The sequence below is a fragment of the Colias eurytheme genome, chromosome 30, assembly GCF_061535395.1.
Source record: "Colias eurytheme isolate Ceu_HAF_F1 chromosome 30, ilColEury1 Martin Lab GWU primary, whole genome shotgun sequence".
NCBI lineage: Eukaryota > Metazoa > Arthropoda > Insecta > Lepidoptera > Pieridae > Colias > Colias eurytheme.
In genome coordinates this window covers 3,049,495-3,071,664 of record NC_143009.1, presented here as the reverse complement: position 1 = coordinate 3,071,664, position 22,170 = coordinate 3,049,495, and the positions used below count along the sequence as shown (strand labels likewise).

Genomic DNA, 22,170 nt, shown 5'->3' with positions numbered 1-22,170 from the left:
ATTTTTCTCGTAATTCATCATTATTTTAATGAGATACAATGCTCGACTACTGCTCAGGAAATATTGATCCAAATATAGTCTCCTATTATATTATGATTGGCATAAACATCATATCAGTAGGCATGAGTTCACAAAGATCGTACGATAGTTCTATAAAATTCCATTGAAAAAAGCGCTGCAAGCCGCTCTACATATTTTTTGTACGATTGGACGTCCAATCAGTCTCAAGGGCAACCTCGCTTTATTTTTTAAATAACGAAACATTAACCATGCTGTCAAACGCGACTCGCGAGTCCGCGTGAAAGAAGCATGCTTGTCAGCCTGTTTTCGAACAAATTCATCGTAAAATAAAATGATGCGCACTTGATCACCACTAATTAATAATTACAGTAACGTTTAATCGCGATGTTATGACGTTTGGAATGGATTTTATTAGCGCTCTCTTGACATCGACTACCTGATTAATTCCTAGGGAACACTCGTCGGCTAAATAGTTGGCGGGAAGACGTGCATTTTTGAATTTTTTTTTTCAATGGCTGTGTTGTGTTGTGTTCAGTTTTTTTTTAATTGATGTTAATCATTGCGTTTTTTGTTGGAGTTGTATTCATTTGTTATGTTATAAAATCACTACTTAAGGAGCGTGAGGAATTTATTAAACGTGAGTAATGTTATATTTTTTTATTTAATTAATTTTAATAAAATTGAGTATAATATTATGTATTAATTCATTTAAAATTTATTTTATTTTGCATTTATGTCGCAAACCAACAAACCTATAAAATAATTTCAGTAGAATTTGATATATTAATTCAAAATTTACCGCGAATTTTAATATTTTTTTACTGACAGTAAGGTACGGTCTACGTTTATAAATAATTATACATAATAGAATATTGAACAGATTTTACGTCCATATAATTTGCATAAAATACCTACCTACATTAACAAAATTTATTCAATCAGATTATGGTTCCTCATTATAATCGGATATTCCGTGATACATTAAATACTTTAAAGTTTATTTGCATACCTGGCTAATAGCTTTTATCCAGACTTTGAGCGCGGCGACCGAATGTATTTTTTTTTTGCAAACTTACACTGTATAAAAATGTAACTAAATGATAGATTTTCCGCCTGTAGTTTCCTATACTAAAACTACAGACTAATAATAATATACTACGCATACTAAGTATGTAATATTAGTTATTTACATAGGTATTATGGTATGACCACATATTACTAAATAGGTATGGCTCCCATGTGTCATGTCCCTTGTAGGGGTATGGGGCAAAATAATTTCACATCTGTTCCTCTGATCGATTTTTTTACTGGTAAGTAGGTTATTAGGCTTCTGTCATGAACCCTAGACACCCTGGTTACTCGCACCGCGCACGTTAACCATTTTGCCAAGAAGACATTATTTATTGAGATTTTATTGCTCTGATTTACTTCAATATGAACTTAACCTAATTATAAACTAAAACAAAAGGCGGTATTATCGCTAAATAGCGATTTCTTCCAGACAACTGAAGTATTTATTGAGATTTTATTGATTTGTTTTGAATTCATGCTTCTATTTGTTTTACAATAGATAAATGATTAATTGATTCGATTAGAAAAAATTGTTTACAGTTAAGTATAGATTCTCACGATCATTAAAGATATTTTGACTCATGGATATTATTACACAAGGATCTGGTATAGAGTAGGTATAAGTAAATATATAAAAATAAAAAAATATTATTTTATTACAAAAAACTAAACTACCTTCAAATTGTCAGTAGTGGACAACCGAAAGGCACTAGCTTTCAAATAAAGAAAGAATACCTAATGAAAATCGGTTCACCCAGTCGAAAGATCAGACGCAACAAACCCACAAAATACAATCTATATGAAAACCTTTTTGAAGTCGGTTTAAAATAAAATTCGTTGATAATTGGAATAAAGTAAAAAAACTCCAAATTAAAATCAAAACTGTAACAGCAAGTACGTGTTACTTTGAACTGTTGACGACATTGTCACTATATTTACATTGAATGATCCATAAATTAGATTAGGGACTTCGTTTATTATACATTTTCTACAAAAGTAACGTACATATTATATGTACTACTATGTACTTATGTACTTATATATACTTATGCGAAAAATAGCAAGTCACGTGTTAATCGTTTTAGTACTTACTTAGGTACTTTTTGTTTTTAAAAAATAACTACTTATGCACATAGTTTATACTTTATGTGGCGTGCGGTTTCGCGACGAAACCACGGGCGAAATCAAGTATTTCTTGATCTGCTTGCTCCACTGCTGTTGGTCTTAGCGTGATAATATAATATAGCCTACAGCCTTCCTCGATAAATGGGCTATGTAAGACCGAAAGAATTTTTCAAATCGGACCAGTAGTTCCCGAGATTAGCGCGTTCATACAAACAAACAAACTCTTCAGTATAGATAGATATCTATACTAATATTATAAAGCTGAATAGCTGATAGGATACAATATTATTATTTATTATCATCAGCTGATAATAAATTCTCACACGTGGTCCACACGCAACGTTAGGTCACTTTTGATTTATTTATAGAAGATTTATTTTTTTCTTCTTTATCTCTATCGTTAATTTGGTCCACAATTTGCTAGTGGACACAATAACACAATTTGGAAATTAGTTTTTAGAAGACGTGTTTGAACTGTTCTAGAAAAATTCCGACGGTATCGGCTTTATGAATGAAAAGTAAGCAAATACCTACTTATAGGTAGATCGTAACGAGAATGAAGACGAGAGGAAATCACCTATTATAATCAAATCTTTATAATTATTTCTTTTCTTGGTTAAAAATCTCACATTTTATGCCATAAACAAGTCCTTGTATCACATACTTAACTCAGTTTTAGCAAAAAAAAACATGATACAATAAAAGCTAAAAGATCTCTTAAACGAATGAACATTGTTGTAAATAAAACTATACAAAAAGTATTAAACTAGAAAGATTTGTGAAAAGGTAACTCTAGGCTAGGCCACAGATTACTAGACGTTGTGTGATTGTTTTAATAAAATAATATTTATTAATTTTTAAAGTAGTATTCAGTTTAGATGACACTAATGCACCTACACAAAATGCATGCAAAACATATGTGCTGTACTTTACTTATCACTTATCAACAAAGTATTTTTCCCCGATCTCCCTTGACCTGTGATAAACAAAACAAGATATAATCATTCAAGTTCATTATTTTGAAGTAGACGACGAATAAAAGAATGACGAAAGAATGAATTGAATGTATTGTATACTCCAAAAGAAAGAAAAAAAAGTAAAATACACATAAATTGCACAATAAGCGACCTTATGGCAACAGAACCATCTCTTCCAAGTAACCAAAATACGAAAAACAATAACAATTATATGTTTCTGTTAAAAATAACATCGATAGGCATATTATATTACTTATATCTCACTTAGTTATATGTGAAAATAATAATTTAAATTGACTTCCAAGACAGCTCGCTGTTAAAACTTAAAAGCTAGGATTGCCAATGTGGCTACCATGCCATTGTGTGAAAAAGATAGAGCTATTTAGGTCGTATCGCGCCATCACTTTCACACAATGTATGGAATTAGTAATGCCTTATGACGTCTTGGTTGCTCCTCGGTGTCGAAAAAAGACTATCCAAAAATAAAATTCCGCAATGAAAAACATATAGACCGGGAGATATTGACACGACAACACAAGAACCCTGTAGAACCACCATCCTGTTACAAATGGCTCGAAATTTTGTGTCAGTATCTCCCGGTCTAATACAGTATATCTACATATTCATCATATTGCAATACTTTGTATGAAAAAGTTAATGTACGTTTGAAAAAATGACCTATTATACAGTATACTGCTACAAAGGCCCTGGTCATTGCTATTTTACTAAAAATACGAAGCCCGTATTAAAAACATGAATTTAACCTCTGCGGTTAACCATGATTTGAGACAGTATTAATTCCAGTGTGAAAATATATGACAGAGGTATTCTAGCGCCATCATTTCCCATACTGGAAATAATGCTGCTTCAAACGTCATTGTAACTCTTCCATTTTTACGGTGACACTACATACCTAAGCTACCTTCTGAAATCCACCGTGTTCAGTCGAGCCACTTTCAACTGCAAGGCGGTATGGTTCAAACTTAAAATTATCTACAACTTAGAAAAGGAAGGATAAAACTATCATAATAAGTCCGCGATTTCTAACTCAGATTATTCTGTAAAATTTCCGTAATCATAAAATCCTTCATTTGACTTCACACTTCCTGACTTCTGTTTATGATGGTCATATTCGTCATTGGTCATTGACTGATGCTGAATTAAAGAAAAAAGGTATTAAATTTGAAAATTGATCGTATCATGGGAAAATATTTTTAATTCTGACTTATAATCAAAAGTTAAAAACTCAAATGACTAAACAATTTAAACCTTCAAGCGTAGACTGAACAGCTACCTATTAGAGCTACTAGTTATTATTCTGTGCTTTACATTAGGCGAGATTGTGGTCAAGCGCCTCCCTATCTTCAGTAAAAAAAACTAAAATTATTAACTTTTCTGCAATGTATGAAGATATGGCTAGTGGCCACATATCTAATTGCTGAAGAAAACGACTTAAATATCGGTCATTACAACCAAAAAGTTAGATAATATTTGATATCTAACAGTTCACATGGTAAGGTTGCTGGATTATGGCTCAAAGCCTCAAAGATGAAAGAAGGCCTGTGTCCCTGTAGGAGGCAAAATAGGCTGAAGAATATGACGTAAATTAAAACACCACTTAATGTGTTAAAAAAACATTAACTGTTTTAAATTCCTAATAAAATATACACGTGTTTTAATTACTACTAAACTTGCAATAAAATTATACCAATGCCGCCGAATCAAGTTTTTAATATCTTTATTTTGATTTTGTATTATCTACCTTTTGTGCCAAGGAATAGTGAAGAAATTCGATCTTCAAGTATAAAACCATAATAAAAATAATATCGGTAAAGTACGTGTTTGACTCGTGAAAATAAGATTCCGTACAATTAGGCTGAAGAACAACAGCAAAAAAATAGCCAACCAATTATAATATATGACTGTGCTAACCGTTGCGTAAGCTCGATTTTTATTTTTTGTTGTTATAGCAGCAGCAGAAATAAATAATCTTTGAAAATTTCAACTGTATTACGGTTGATGAGATACAGCCTGTTGACAGTGGACAGATAGACAGACAGCGAAGTGTAAGTAATAAGGTCCCATTTTTACCCTTTGGATGCGGAACCCTACAAACATCACCAGAAAATTATTATCGAGAGGCAATAGGCTCATTTTATTCATTATGATAATTTCTCGGTCGATCAAACTTGCAAATACTTCCTCGTTAGTAAAATCCGGCCTATTCAATATATTATTTAAAATAAATAATTTGTGTAAACAAAAATATATTGACTTGGCCCTCGAACTCTGGTCTCAAGGAAGAGCGGATGTTTCTGACTTAGGGCATGTTTTCTAAGTACGTATAGCTTTCCCCTCGCAACTTCGCTCGCTTCTTCCTAAAGAACTTTGCTATATGTATTTAAAAAATCGTATAAAAATCCGTTGCGTACCTAGTTTAAAGATTTACTGTATACATAGGGACAGAGACAGCGACATCAGCTTTGTTTTTCTATAGTCTATACTATCTAGTGATACCTATTCTTAGTGCTTACCTGCTATAATATACTGATATATTTTTTCTGAAAACTTCGTTTCAAAACCTACCTATTTATCTCAAGACCTAATTAAATTGAAGAATACCTTCATGATAATAAGATAGTAAGTATTGCAAGTAAAAACTTAATGTCAGTCATTATGTTTTTACCTGCAATATTATGTTAATTTGTATTATAGTTCGCAATTGTCTTTTTACACTTGATACGAAAAAATAATATTATCTTGGATCTCAGGAACAACTGTTTTTCATTGCAAATCTACATACTATAAATTGAATTTCTTCTACTCTTTGACTATAAGGTGCCTATAGGCACATTCCACACCATCTATTGCTTACCTTTATATTTTCCAAATATGTCAGAATCATAACTTGTTAAAAAAATATAATTATAACAGAATACATCTTTGTTTGAAGTCGGTATAACTCAACGACTTTCTTAAATCATTCAAGTGCATACAACAGCTATAAACAAGTACTAATGTTATTATCTCCATGAGATCGTTATGAACGACCTTTATGTAGATTACGTAAGTGTAGATGCACCATTATTATCTTAATTCTTAATGTTTCTAGTAGGTAGTAACATTGATGTATTATAACTAGTTCTATCCGGGTTACTAAACTTATAGGTAAGGCTACTTTTAATATTTTTCCATCCTATCCCTTATATATTTTGAAATATAGTTATCTATTGATTTCACTTGTCAGTAGAAACAGCATTTCGATGGGTTTTGAAAGAAATAAATTTCTAATTTAGTAACTATCATAGATTATTTAAAAAAAATGTAGGTGACTACTCCAATTTAGAAGTCATCTTTGAATGTAAAATTCATACATTTTACCTGCAATTTGCAAACAATACATACACTCGAAAAACTTCGATTAAGTTTTGTAGATCAGTCGGATAAAATTAGCAACTACCTACTTTTTATTATAATTACTATACATATTAATATAATAAGCAAGCTGCAAGCATCAGTTCAAAATTGGTAGGTATAAAAAATCAGTTTCACTCCTCGTAGCCAATTTAAGATTAGTAAAAAACGGTAAAAACCTTATCTGTCACTACTCATATGGAAAAACGTTCTGTTAACCACAATTTTATATATGGATTTTAAAACAGCTGTGGTTTTAACCAAAAATAGAGAATAGGTATGCTAAGTGCTAACTACACTACATATTATAATGTGTAGTATATTTAATAAGCATGTAAATTTTCTCTACGCGTCAAGATATATATAATTATACAGGTTATATATCAGTGTTTAGATGTAGTTCAGCATTAATTACCTACATAAAAAAAATTGGTTGTCTGTAAAGTCGGTTTACTGACGATAGTTGAACGTGACAACTGACAACGTCCGATTGTGCTTCTTTGTCGCTCGTTCCGCGCTCTCGCATGCACTTCAAGCCTCACGTGGAACGCCTCAGCGAGGTAACGCCGCATGAGTCATGTTTTTTCGTGCGTGCAGCCGGCTTTATCGAATTATAAGACGTTGTCGCGTCAATGATGTAAATTACCTATTATTTTACCTGACTGCGTAGTTTTCTATTTGGCAGTTCTTTAGCCTGTAAAAATTGGTGGTTTGCTGAAATCTATGATGTCATGAGAGTAAGAACTAAATTTTTTATAAGCCTATATTATACGTATGTATGTCGTGGTCATATCGTAGATTTGATCAGTTCATGATATGAGTGGCCATTTCACGAAATGGTCGCATATCGTGAAATGGCCAATTTAGTTTGGCCACATCATGATGTGGTTTGGGCAGATCAATGATAAGAAATCGTTTCACGATATGGCCAATTAACGCACGGTTTTTTCATGAAATGATCAAAATTATTTGATCATATCGTAAAATAGTTACATTAATCGTTGGTAGAGGCGCTGCAAGCTCTGTGTTTATGTGATAAGATGGCGGCCGCTGGCGAAAATTAAATTATTCGCCGTTAAAAACTTCATAATTCGTTTAATAACAATATTATGAAGAAAGTCATAGCAAAGAATTTACGACGAAGAGGTACGAGTACTATGGAAAATGTGGATATCTTATAGGTATGTATTTAAGAAAAAATGCGACTTAAATAAAATAATTTAAGAAACTACTACTATATTATTATAATTGTTTGTTTTTTAAAAAGCGCTTCTGGCACTCGCCTGCCGCTGCCGCGGCACGCTCGCTTTGCTCGCTCGGCTCGTGCGTTGTTTATCAAAGTCTAACCTAACCTAACCTAACTGTTTTCTATTGCAAAAACGATTCGCTTCTGGCATTCGCCGGCCGCTGCCGCGGCACTAACTTTAATGACATTAAACAAGTTTTTAGAATATAGTTATTCTGAATTTTTTTAATATTTTATGGACTCTTTATATTTTATACGATCTGGCCAAATGTGGATGACCAAATCGTGAAACGTTGACGATTTAACGATCTGATCAAACTATGTTGGCCATTTCACGATATGCGACCATTTCGTGAAATGGCCACTCATATCATGAAATGATCAAATCTACGATATAACCACGACATGTATAAAATAATAAAAAAATATGCGGCTAGGTAAGCATAAATGCTAGCAAAACGGTAACGTAATTAAAGAGATTAATATGAGATTGTGTTGATTATAACAGGTAAAACTCATAATTCATAACCTGTTTTATGGTGAGTAGCCTGTGTATTAATTTTAGATCTTCATAAAAGTTTCGGATGCTATTCGAAATTAGTGTCTGGGCAGGAAGGCTTGAAGTCCTTTTTGATTTCGAGTTGATTGTTTAACACAATCATCTGTGGTGGAAATCATTGTCTTTCAAATTAATAGACACTATTGCTAGATAAAACAGTACGTACTTCAAGCATAATTTCTAAACCCTTCAACTAGAAGAATTTATCTATGTTATTGTACAAATAACACTTCAGTACTATTTAAATAATTGTACATATTTTCGAGTTGAAAAATATATTTGTTTTTCTATCGATCAGGGTCTGTTGGACCCTTAAGAAGCCCGAAGAGTATACTTAACCGGTTTTTTTAATAATGTTGAATTTAAAGCAAGGTTGTGACTGACGAAAGTTTAGATTGCGCCAAATTCTGATGCGTAAAATAAGTGTTGAGTTTATGGATAAAAAAAATGTAAAATATTTAAACTACTACTAACAGGAGATTAATGTAATGGTAAATCTTAATATATATAAATCTCGTGTCACAATGTTTGTCCTCAATGGACTCCTAAACCACTTAACCGATTATAATAAAATTCGCACACCATGTGCAGTTCGATCAAACTTGAGAGATAGGATAGTTTAAACATGTAGGTACCACGGGCGAAGCCGGGGCGGACCACTAGTACTATTATATGGATTCAAAAGTACTTCTAGAAGAAGTATAATTGAATGCATAAATGTTTGAGTTTGAGTTATGATTATAATTCCCAGACGTATTCCATGACCCAGTAAATTGAAAAATTAAAATATAGACAAAAATCTTACGCTGCCCATGACCATTTCGTGAAATGGCCACTCATATCATGAAATGATCAAATCTACGATATGACCACGACATGTATAAAATAATAAAAAAATATGCGGCTAGGTAAGCATAAATGCTAGCAAAACGGTAACGTAATTAAAGAGATTAATATGAGATTGTGTTGATTATAACAGGTAAAACTCATAATTCATAACCTGTGTTCATAACATACTTATAGAAGCGTTATGACGTATACAATTAGCGTACGGCGTACTATAGCAGTATTACTTGCAGAGTGGAAAAATGACAGCGGTCATAGGTCATCTAGCGCCATCACTTTCCCACACAGGATATAATACTGCTATAAAACATCATGGTAATTGGTAACCCTAAATCGCTAGTGTATTTTTTCAAATGACGTCTCAAATGAAAACGGAGTATCGTAACGTATTTCCCTTTATAAATTACACGAATAACAGGTTACTATTACGTCAATAACTCGTTCCTTATTTATTTTGTTTTCACTCAAGGTTGAATTAATTTGTGGCAGTTTATATGTAAAATGCTTAGCATCAAAGTAGGTATAACGATTGTATAATGTATACCGATGATCGCGCAGCGTAAGATTTTTGTCTATATTTTAATTTTTCCATTTACTGGGTCATGGAATACGTCTGGGAATTATAATCTTAACTCAAACTCAAACATTTATGCATTAAATTATACTTCTTCTAGAAGTACTTTTGAATCCATATAGTTAATAGTATTTACCATTACATTAATCTCCTGTTAGTAGTAGTTTAAATATTTTACATTTTTTTTATCCATAAACTCAACACTTATTTTACGCATCAGAATTTGGCGCAATCTAAACTTTCGTCAGTCACAAGTCACAACCTTGCTTATAATTCAAAATGATTTAAAAAACCGGTTAAGTATACTCTTCGGGCTTCTTAAGGGTCCAACAGACCCTGATCGATAGAAAAACAAATATATTTTTCAACTCGAAAATATGTACAATTATTTAAATAGTACTGAAGTGTTATTTCTACAATAACATAGATAAATTCTTCTAGTTGAAGGGTTTAGAAATTATGCTTGAAGTACGTACTGTTTTATCTAGCAATAGTATCTATTAATTTGAAAGACAATGATTTCCACTACAGATGATTGTGTTAAACAACCAACTCGAAATCAAAAAGGACTTCAAGCCTTCCTGCCCAGACACTAATTTCGAATAGCATCCGAAACTTTTATGAAGATCTAAAATCAATACACAGGTTACTCACCATAAAACTTAACAAAAGAAAAAGTGGAAATAGGGACTCCAAATTAGTAGGTATGGATTATGGAATCTATCAGACGATATTCAAGCACACAAATTAAATTGTCTTCGTAAAACAAATTATGGATAAAGGATCAATTAAGGCATAACATGCTCGTGGGACTTTTAACATATTGCAATGGAAAAATACACAAGGAAAAGTACTTTCGATATAGATCAATTTCTACTTGCAAAGAGCACATTTTTTATTTTGAATATGCAACGAATAAACTGAAACTGAAGGACCAATTTCAAAAATTCCTTCACAAGCAGAAAGCTCGATTTCTCATTGACGTGGCCCATATTTCCAAAATTCCAACCGACGCGACGCGGACGTTTCTAAAAAAGAAGAATTTCAATTAGACTGTATTTTTTTCTCTATTACTCCGTGGATTTTCAACTGTTTGACGTGATTCTTTTTGTGTTTGATATAAAATTGTTATCATTTGGTCCCATTCAATAGGTTGGAGTAGGACCTCTCTCTCCAGGAACATCGATCCTTTATGCAGAAAATAATTATTTTATTTTTCCGGGGCGTGGTAATAAGTTTCCATAGCATGCATATGGTTACATGCGGTTACAGTTTACATGCATAACTTATCTGGGTTCAGATGTCAATGCGGTGAAGCGTGAAGGTGAAATAGGACAAACTTTATCTTACCAAGGAAGTGTAGGGGTCAATTGAAGTGTATGCTTAAGTAAAATGTTACTAGCTTTCCTATCTTGATATCTGTATTCATAATAGTCTATTTCTCTAACATAAGGTCATAAGTTTAAGATCAGTTGCTGATTTCAATGACCTTTTGATAAGTAGGTGTTCTCATGCTTTGTAAGAATGTTAAAAGAAAATGATCCTGCTAATATGACATATTATATACATATATGGATGTATGTTACTCTTTGACAAAAACCTATTGGACGGATTTGGATGAAACTTTACAGTAATATAGGTCATACATCAGAATAACACACGAGTTATAGAAATATGTACTTGATTTTGCATGCGGGTTTGTCTGGCAGCTAGTAATAAATAAATGTACTAGAGAATTCTGCCGTCCTTTAACTAAAAAGCCGTTAACCAACAAATGGTCAATTTTCAGTTTTAAATGTAGGGTGACAGAGTTCAAAATTCTCTATCTTTCTGTCTAAGAATCATTTCTCTAGCATTAATAGTTATAGAGATATGAAAATATTGTAAGCCGTTAAATAACACAATTTTCAGCGAATCCATAACTTGAAAGCGTCTAACCAACACTACTTCGCTAAATTTCCTTTAAAGTACCTTAACCGCCAGATTTAATAATTATTTTTTAGCTTTTTACTTGACTAAAAGTACGTTATCAGATTATACTTGACTATAGGGACGCAAATGGACTATAACTGCTTTATGATAAGCTTTCATATAACTATTCCAATGGAAATCCTTACCTTATTTGCAGTTACTCGCCCTTAACGCTTTTTTAGTTAAGTAATTTTATTTAGGACAAATTCTAATAACACTTTTTTGCTTAGCTACAAAGCAGCTAACCCTCATTTTTAGGGTTCCGTAGCCAAAATGGCAAAAACGGAACCCTTATAGTTTCGTCATGTCCGTCTGTCCGTCTGTCCGTCTGTCCGTCTGTCACAGCCGATTTACTCGGAAACTATAAGTACTACAGTGATGAAATTTGATGGGAATATGTGTTGTATGAACCGCTACAAAAATATGACACTAAATAGTAAAAAAAAGAATTGGGGGTGGGGCCCCCCATACATGTAACTGAGGGATGAAATTTTTTTTTTCGATGTACATACCCGTGTGGGGTATCAATGGAAAGGTCTTTTAAAATGATATAAAGTTTTCTAAAAAACATTTTTCTTAAAGTGAACGGTTTTTGAGATATCAGCTCTCAAAGTCGTAAAAAGTATGTCCCCCCCCCTCTATTTTTATAACTACGGGGTATAAAATTCTAAAAAAAATAGAGGTGATGCATGCTAATTAACTCTTTCAACGATTTTTGGTTTGATCAAAGTATCTCTTATAGTTTTTGAGATAGGTTGATTTAACTGTAATTTATTATATTTGCTGCTACGGAACCCTTTGTGCGCGAGCCCGACTCGCACTTGGCCGGTTTTATTTAGCTAAAAGGCAGTTATCCGATTCTGGTGATGCATCAGTTTTGGGGATGAGAGTGAGGATGAAATAATGTCGCCCCCAAGCAGAGTACCGATTGCTTTTGATGTTCTTTTACAAGACGTATTATTTCTGATCAAGTTTACTAAGTTTTAAACAATCTAGCAGCTAAATTACGGAAAATATAACAAGTCAAAGTTACGAAAATTTGGTAGGTAATGGTCACGACAGTGCGAACTTTCAATCGTACTTCTCTGTTTAGACTCTGATTTGTCTCTGTAACCGAGAAAGAATACATAGGCAGTCTATACTATGTATTTAATTTTTAAAACGATTTATTAATTATGTAATTTACCCCTTGGGTGGAATAAGTAATCGACTGTCAAGCAATGTACTAGAGATGGTAATACAAAAATTGTTATGAGTACTATTTTTTCTTTTCTTTGTATTAGATTATTAAGATTTGTATTTTTTTACATGGTAGCAAATAAAAAGTTTTCTACCTCCTGCTATTTTCCACATATTCTGGTTTATTATATTTTCTAAATGTGGATGAAAGACAAAGAGTCTTCTAATCATTTGATAAGCGGTTCTACCTTATTTATTAAGAGCATCCCACATGTAAGAGCTTGAAGCCCTATTGAAACCAGGGTGTTTTTTTTTTAAAAACCTCTTGCACAAGTCTTAATTTTTTTTTTAGTTTATGTTTACATTGTTTGTGGTTCTATATTATGTACTCACATATCCGTGACCCGTATGATGGCTTCGCAGAAGAGTATTTATAAAATAACGTTATAATTGCAATTCTAAATGAAAATACGGTTCCAAAAAGAAAAGCGAGAAGATTTATCTATAATCTTAACCCCTTAATGAGCCTCTGTAATGAAATAAACGTGAACATGACGAGAAATAAAGGTTAATTTTATCAACAACTTAAAAGAGTCATTTAGTAAAAGAGTTAAAATACTTGTTACTCACAAACAGACGCAAAAACCATTAATTTAGATAGTGTTTAAATCCTTAATACTTAAACCTAAAAGCTTTTGATCCTTTTCCTTTCCATTGGTTGACCTAGAGGATGTAATTCCCGAGAGCAAAGCCTCAGACAGCAGCAAATTTTTAACATTAGTAAGATTAAAATTTAGTACAACTATATAGAATCATAGTACAAAAGCATCTAAAAGCCCTTAACTGTTGATTATTAAGTTTTTAAAATTTAAATTAAAGCGAAAGTCATAGCTTAAAAGTAGTTATAGTAGCTTAACGACGTTTTAGGTAAGCATTTTATTACTAAATAAAAAAAAATCCCAAAATGAAAATAAAAATACTAAATTACTTAGCTAAAAAGTCGCTATGGTATGTTAACGGCCGTCTTGTCCAGTAAATAGTTAAAATTTTCAGATTATATGCTGAACTAAACGAGAAAAATTGAATTTAAAAATAAATTATAACAGTTTCTGGGTAAAAACTATTATTTATATATAATATAATTAAATTTCGATCGATGTATCTCACAATAATTATTCTAAGTGTCATAATTTTTAAGAAATAACGATTTCCGTGTTTTTTGCCATTTACTCGAAACTCACTTCGTGGGCTTAACGGCTTTCTAGTTAAAGGACGGCAGAATTGGAAAAATTCAGAACTTTCCGATTGTAAACACGTGCGCGTTTGACGGGTTAACTGGTTTTTGAAATTAACAAGTTTATAAAAAATACTAGCTTTTGTCCACGGAAAAACCGCTGACCAAAACATATTTTCACACATTTGTTTTTATTGCCCCATTTTATAATATTGTCTTGGTTCGAATATTCAATGTCGAATGTATTGGTCTATAGTTATGAGGTGGAGGCGTGGAGCCTTCCTTCTTAAAACACAACGTTTAATTACAATCTGGTAAAAACTTAAGATACAACTGTATTCATGTCTAATGTTGGTTACTGACACAAAGCAAGCAAGCAATTGTGCAAAAAGAATTTATAAACTAACTAAATTACACCCTCTACCTGTGCCTATACGTTATATAACGAATACCTACCAATAAAATACCTCGATTCAATAAGAAAGGAATCCTAAACCTTCATTTATATCGCCCGTTATAATCAATTGCATTCCTTGCCTCGATGAAATGTATTGGAAATAATAGAGTTATCCGAGTAATTGAATTCCTTTAAAATCTAAACGCCTAACGCAATTTAAAAGCAATTTATTTTAGTGCGCCTGCGGTATTTATCATAGCAAGTTTGTATCTAAGAAAATAATACTGCAAGTTTGAAAAGGAGAAACGATTAGTTTTTTTAGATCTAATCTGCATTTAAAATTAACTAGCTAATTTTATTATAAATTACATTTTTCGCTACATGTAACACAATATACATCGAAATCGCAATGAGATATTTAAATTACATTTTATAAACTTTTGATAAATATGTTCAGAAACAAGTTTTTGTTGGAATTTACGCTATTTTTTCTGTTTTCTCATATTCGACGGGAGTTAATATTTTAGTTACTGTTACGATGTCTTTGGCTGATGTTTTTGGTTTGTTGCGTGGTGGAGAATTGAAGAAATTAAGTGTACCAAGATGTTTAAATTTGCTTGCAGGGAATATGGCGGACCAGGATAAGGAGCAGGTTCGATGCTCGTCGAGTGAAAGTGATAATTTTGAAAAGATCGACTCGGAAGAGGCCAGAGGCGATGTAAGTACTTACTTTCTTTAAAATTATGAAACTAACATTACGTAGAGCATTTCTAAGGCATGATTTTTGGTGTTTGAAGAGATAGATTTAGATAAGGGATATCGAGAATTTTTATTTACTTATGTTAGAGAAATGAAATATATGGTTGAGTAAACTTTTATGAAATTTTGGCGACGGCTTTTTTTAGTTCGAGTTTTTAATAATTTCACCTCAAATAAAAGTAACAAGGTTACAGCGACCATGTAGTATTTTTTTACCGGATCGCTTTTTTACTTTTGAATTTTTTATCCCTTTCTACCGAATTAACATATATGACACTAGAGTGAGATGCATTTTTTTCCCTTGAATGTAATGGGTAATTTTTTTAAACCTTGGCTTAACTTATTTTAAAGGTAGGACTAATTTAATGTAATAACAAGTATGTTAGTAGGTATAGTCTATGCGATTCAGTTATTAATTATTTTAATGTAATTTAAAAAAGCATTAGGAGCATATAGGCCAGTGGAAATTAACATTAAATTCGCAAAGCACGATGTAGATTTGAATTTTTGGTATGTTGTTTGGATCAGTTAGGGTGATGTAAATCCCAATTTGCAACTTCGAAAAAGTTGTGCTCGCTGCGCACCACGTGATAAACTGCGAAAATTTTGGACTTTTTTCACTTTTTGCTCTAAAAGTCATAAACTATGCGTTTCCGACAAGTATGATTCAGTACATAAATTAAGGTTATTAAATTTGCAACAATTTAAGCCTAACCGCAGCTCTCTAAACCTTATAACGACTAAACTGTGGCCATTCGAAGATGGTTCATTTTTCCGGAAATATTGAAATTTTTAGTTTTGCTCCCGTTTGAAGCAAAATATTGGCAAAAACCGCTCGTTCTATGAGAAGTTCGTATAATAAAGTTGTAGTGCATTTAATTTTCTTTCATAAGAGCATAGAACAAAGTCTGTGAGACAAATATTTCACACACAATATCTGAAAAACAAAAAGAAGGTAGAAATAGATTTTTAAAGAATTGAAACTGAGAGCATATAAAATCATAAAAAGAATAATACTTTTTCATTTGCAGGATAGGTAATTAACGAAATTACAAAATTTGGGAAAGTAGGAAAAAAGATTATACGCAAATAATAAACTGCGAAAATTTTGGACTTTTTTCACTTTTTGCTCTAAAAGTCATAAACTATGCGTTTCCGACAAGTATCATTCAGTACATAAATTAAGGTTATTAAATTTGCAACAATTTAAGCCTAATTAAAGCTCTCTAAATCTTATAGCGACTAAACTGTGGCCATTCGAAGATGGTTCATTTTTCCCGAAATATTGAAATTTTTAGTTTTGCTCCCGTTTGAAGCAAAATATTGGCAAAAACCGCTCGTTCTATGAGAAGGTCGTATAATAAAGTTGTAGTGCATTTAATTTTCTTTCATTAGAGCATAGAACAAAGTCTGTGAGACAAATAGTTCACTCACAATATCTGAAAAACAAAAAGAAGGTAGAAATAGATTTTTAAAGAATTGAAACTGAGGGCATATAAAATCATAAAAAGGATAATACTTTTTCATTTGCAGTATAGGTCATTAACAAAATTACAAAGCTAATTAAATTCGCAACAATTTAAGCTAAACCGCAGCTCTCTAAACCTTATAATAACTAAGCTGTGGCCTTTCAAAGATAGTCAGTTTTTCCCGAAAATTTCAAATTTTTAGTTTTGCTCCCGTTTGAACCAAAATATTGGCAAAAACCGCTCGTTCTATGAGAAAGTCGTATAATAAAGTTGTAGTGCATTTAATTTTCTTTCATTAGAGCATAGAACAAAGTCTGTGAGACAAATAGTTCACTCACAATATCTGAAAAACAAAAAGAAGGTAGAAATAGATTTTTAAAGAATTGAAACTGAGGGCATATAAAATCATAAAAAGGATAATACTTTTTCATTTGCAGGATAGGTAATTAACAAAATTAAATTTTCTACAACTTTATTTTATGACCTTCTCATAGAACGAGCGGTTTTGCCAATATTTTGGTTCAAACGGGAGCAAAACTAAAAATTTGAAAATTTCGGGAAAAACTGACTATCTTTGAAAGGCCACAGCTTAGTTGTTATAAGGTTTAGAGAGCTGCGGTTAGGCTTAAATTGTTGCAAATTTAATTATCTTTGTAATTTTGTTAATTACCTATCCTGCAAATGAAAAAGTATTATCCTTTTTATGATTTTATATGCCTTCAGTTTCAATTCTTTAAAAATCTATTTCTACCTTCTTTTTGTTTTTCAGATATTGTGAGTGAACTATTTGTCTCACAGACTTTGTTCTATGCTCTTATGAAAGAAAATTAAATGCACTACAACTTTATTATACGAACTTCTCATAGAACGAGCGGTTTTTGCCAATATTTTGCTTCAAACGGGAGCAAAACTAAAAATTTCAATATTTCCGGAAAAATGAACCATCTTCGAATGGCCACAGTTTAGTCGTTATAAGGTTTAGAGAGCTGCGGTTAGGCTTAAATTGTTGCAAATTTAATAACCTTAATTTATGTACTGAATCATACTTGTCGGAAACGCATAGTTTATGACTTTTAGAGCAAAAAGTGAAAAAAGTCCAAAATTTTCGCAGTTTATCACGTGGTGCGCAGCGAGCACAACTTTTTCGAAGTTGCAAATTGGGATTTACATCACCCTAACTGATCCAAACAACATACCAAAAATTCAAATCTACATCGTGCTTTGCGAATTTAGGGTTTTTTAGTGTCGATTTCTACTGGCCTAATAATTAATTCATTACGATTATTATGAATGCTATGTTTGCTATGCTAGGTTTTCACATTTTTTGCATTAATTTTTTAAGCAGTAGGTACATATTCATATCATTATATTATCTGTAGTATATATATTATGTAAGATTGTAAGCATAGGTATAATATGTATGTACGCATTCCTTGACCATATAAAAATTAAAAACATTATACAGAACAATGCTAAATTCAAAGACTTCGATCTTAATGTTTTATTTTTATTATTTCTTCTTGTATAAGGCCGCCTTTTGCAACCGGGGCAAAAGGTCATTTATTTGCCTTCACAACTTAAAACTATTACAAAGGAACTAAATACAAAGGACTAGTGTCTGAAATACTTTTGACATATAATGCAGATAAAGGAGAATGAGCAAATTGGGCCTGAAACTTTGGCTAAGACCAATACACACGAAATATTGTTTTTGTGATAGATCATTACACATAACTTACGAAAAAAATAAAATAAAAAAATAAATCAACCGGGTTCTTGTACAGTCAAGGCAAAAAGTTTTATTTATTTGGCTATTATTTTGCGCGCAATAACGGTGTTTTTAATTCGAGTGAAGTAAATATAAATCTAAATGTCAAACTCAAACTCAAACTCAAACTCATTTATTTGGCACCACATTATACAGAAATAAGGTAATTATATAAAAACAAACAAAAAGAAGAAATACAAAATAAAATTAAAATTAAAAAAATAGATAAAATTAGTGTGATGCCAAAACGGTCCCCACGTCAGCAAAAGTTACAGAGTGTTTCTGTAACACTGGTTTTCAGTGAGTACCGGTGATAATGATAACTTGCGGCTCAAATAACAGAGTACGACTGCCAGTCAATATAACCTTAACGAATATAATATTTATATAATATATTGTACAACAAATTATCGCTTATAAGTACATAATACATATACACATACACATATATAATATACATACATACAAACATATATAATTGTATATACAACAAGCACCATTCACTACTATCAACTACACAAGAAACAAATAAGTACGCCGACAACATGCAGACACTGATGAAGCAAGCAGGTACAGCAGTTATGTAATATACGCCTTGTAAGTGGGAAGAACGCGTGAGCCAGGAGGAAACTGATTTTGGTGATTATTTAATTTAATTTTTAAGTGTTTTTTAAATGTATAGACAGATCCTAAATTACGAATGGGAGGTGGAATGTTATTCCAACACTTACACGAAACGTATCTAAAACTACCACGAAAAGCCGCCGTGCTATACCGCTGCAAGCGCAGTGCCGGGTTGCTTACCAGACGAGTGTTAACATGTCACTGAAGTGACTGAGTTTAACCACAAAAAACGTCTAACTACGTTGAATTATATCTAATAAACACGGTATCTAGGTACCTGTTACAAAACATAATATTAGTGTATTTCGTTTATCAGAAGGCTTAAGATTAGTACGTATTTGTAAGTGAAAGTTTTTATGTTGGAGTAATAAATTGGAGTAACATAAAGATATTGTCATTGTCTTATAACAGTTATTTATTGCAAAAAATATTATACACAAAGAAATAAAACTTGATGTGACTGTACAAAAACCCGGTTGATTATTTTTTTATATATATTTTTCCCGTTATGTATGTGTTATGATCTATTATAAAAACAATATCTCATGTGTATTGGTCCAACTCAAGGGTTCAGGCCCAACTTCCATAGTAAAATGCCCATTCTCCTTTAAATAAGTAAAATTAAATTGGTAGGTAGGTAAAAAAAGACATGCTATATTAATTACAAATATCGTATTACAGGGGGAAACGCACTTCCGAGTGGGTGACGAGTCCCCAGAAGACGATGACGGTCCAGCCCACGAAGGGGGGGATTTCTTCCCCAATGCCCCACCACCTAACATACGGAGAATGCTCACACCTGCTCAGCAGTTGGCGTTGGCTGAGAAAAGAAGCACGCTGAGGTATTTATTTATTTATTTATTTATAAACTAGCTTCCGCCCACGACTTTGTACGTGCATCCCCGTTTTTCCCCGTTCCCGCAAGAATTTCGGGAAATCCTTTCTTAGCGGATGCCTACGTCCTAACATCTACCTGCATGCCAAATTTCAGCCCGATACGTCCAGTGGTTTGGGCTGTGCGTTGATAGATCACTATATCAGTCACCTTTGAGTTTTATATATTACTAGAGGTCCACCTCGGCTTCGCCCGTGGTACATATTTCGCAATAAAAGGTAGCCTATGTCCTTTCTCGGGTATCAAAATATGTCCATACCAAATTTCATGCAAATTGGTTCAGTAGTTTAGGCGTGATTGAGTAACAGACAGACAGACAGAGTTATTTTCGCATTTATAATATTAGTATGGATATAGATACTTTACTGCACTTAAAGATAACAAAACAAGAAATACAAACACTTAAATATAACTTACACTAAGTACAATTGGCGGTCTTATCGCTTAGAGCGATATTTCTTCCAGACAACCTTTGGTACAATAGTGAATAGACTATAGAGGAATAAATACAGGTACCTACATGTTTTAAATTAGGGCTTTTTTGACTTGGTTTTGGAAGTTTTTCAGAGTTATCTACCTACGTAACCATTTATGGGAATATAATAATAGTATAATATATAGTATATAGTAGTATATATATATATATATACTAGCGGTCCGCCCCGGCTTCGCCCGTGGTACATGTTTACGTTTTCTCTACATAAAAACCATCCTCGTCCTTCAAGGAATATAATAAAAAAAGAATTATCGAAATCGGTTCAGCCGTTCTCGAGTTATGCGCTTACCAACACATTTTGCGATTCATTTTTATATATAAGAAGATATATGTAATATTTTTGGGAAAATAAATGATTTATTTATTAAAATTGTCCTGAAATATTTATTATTTCTTTCTAGAGTTTCTTACCGAGTGACGTAAATGCGTTACTCTACCAACAAAACACTTACTTGTAGATAGTAACTCTACTAAAACTGGTAGAGTACTGAGAACTGGTAGAGTAGTGTGCTAATTCACTCCACCCTTTTTGTTCTACCCGTGTACACAGTCATAAACGCTTTCTCTATAAAATAGAACAATTATTGTTCAACTAATTTTTGTTATTCCTGTAAACTTTTACAAGTGTATGTAAATAATAAATATGAATATTCATTTTTTTTTTAATTATTACCGATTCGGAAGGTCTCTTCGAGACGAACCGGCAAGAAAATTAGTATATCTTTGTCACTGTATTTCCGTAATATTCACATTATTGAAACGAATAATTTTCTTACCGGTTCTTACCACATTTTAGGTACCTAACTACGCAATAAATGAATTTAAATAAGAAATTAATCTTACGAAAATTTAACTACGTATAATATCGTCTTATCTACGGAAGTATATTAGCTTCATATTACGGCAACATTAAATTCTGTTTACACTACCATAGTGAGATTGAAATTTGTACCACAGGGCTTGATTTATGACATGTATTTAAAAAAAATATTTTACTTGATCTATGAATTGTGCTAAATAATGTACCTAATCTTATATATAAAAATGAATCGCAAAATGTGTTGGTAAGCGCATAACTCGAGAACGGCTGAACCGATTTCGATAATTCTTTTTTTATTATATTCCTTGAAGTACGAGGATGGTTCTTATGTAGAGAAAACGTAAACATGTACCACGGGCGAAGCCGGGGCGGACCGCTAGTTTTTAATAATTTTTTTAACCTCAACTGTGCTGTGTAATATACAATTTGGCTGGCATTTTACCGCAACATGTGATTAAATTTGTGTATAATTAGTGAAAATTGTCAGCTGTGATGTGTACCTTTTAAAATAAATAAATAAATATTATTAAATTACTTTAGATGAAACAGTAGATAAAATTAAAAAACGTACATAATGAAGACGTGTTACGCCTTTCAAAAGTATTCGAAGATCGTCGATCGATAAAAGAGTAAAGTTAAATAGAAGGCGCTAAAAATTTTCATACTTTTTTGAATTTTTACCAGTTAATAGTTATTGAATTGAATCTATACTTAATAATATAAAG

General features: G+C 32.2%; 1 protein-coding gene across 1 annotated transcript; it reads left to right on the top strand.

Moving 5' to 3' along the window:
- Positions 1-304: 304 nt before the first annotated feature.
- On the top strand, positions 305-20,613 carry LOC149895752 (uncharacterized). Its single transcript, XM_090118456.1, has 4 exons — positions 305-658; positions 15,238-15,332; positions 19,916-20,076; positions 20,595-20,613. The coding sequence occupies exons 1-4, from the start codon at positions 571-573 to the stop codon at positions 20,611-20,613; spliced, it is 363 nt and encodes a 120-aa protein (XP_089974582.1). The 5' UTR covers positions 305-570.
- The last annotated feature ends 1,557 nt before the right edge of the window (positions 20,614-22,170 follow it).

Coding starts and splice junctions, on each gene's coding strand:
- LOC149895752 (XM_090118456.1), top strand. CDS start 571: ATGTTAATCATTGCGTTTTTTGTTGGAGTTGTATTCATTTGTTATGTT. Junction 659..15,237: donor GCGTGAGGAATTTATTAAAC/GTGAGTAATGTT, acceptor ATTTGCTTGCAG/GGAATATGGCGGACCAGGAT. Junction 15,333..19,915: donor CGGAAGAGGCCAGAGGCGAT/GTAAGTACTTAC, acceptor ATCGTATTACAG/GGGGAAACGCACTTCCGAGT.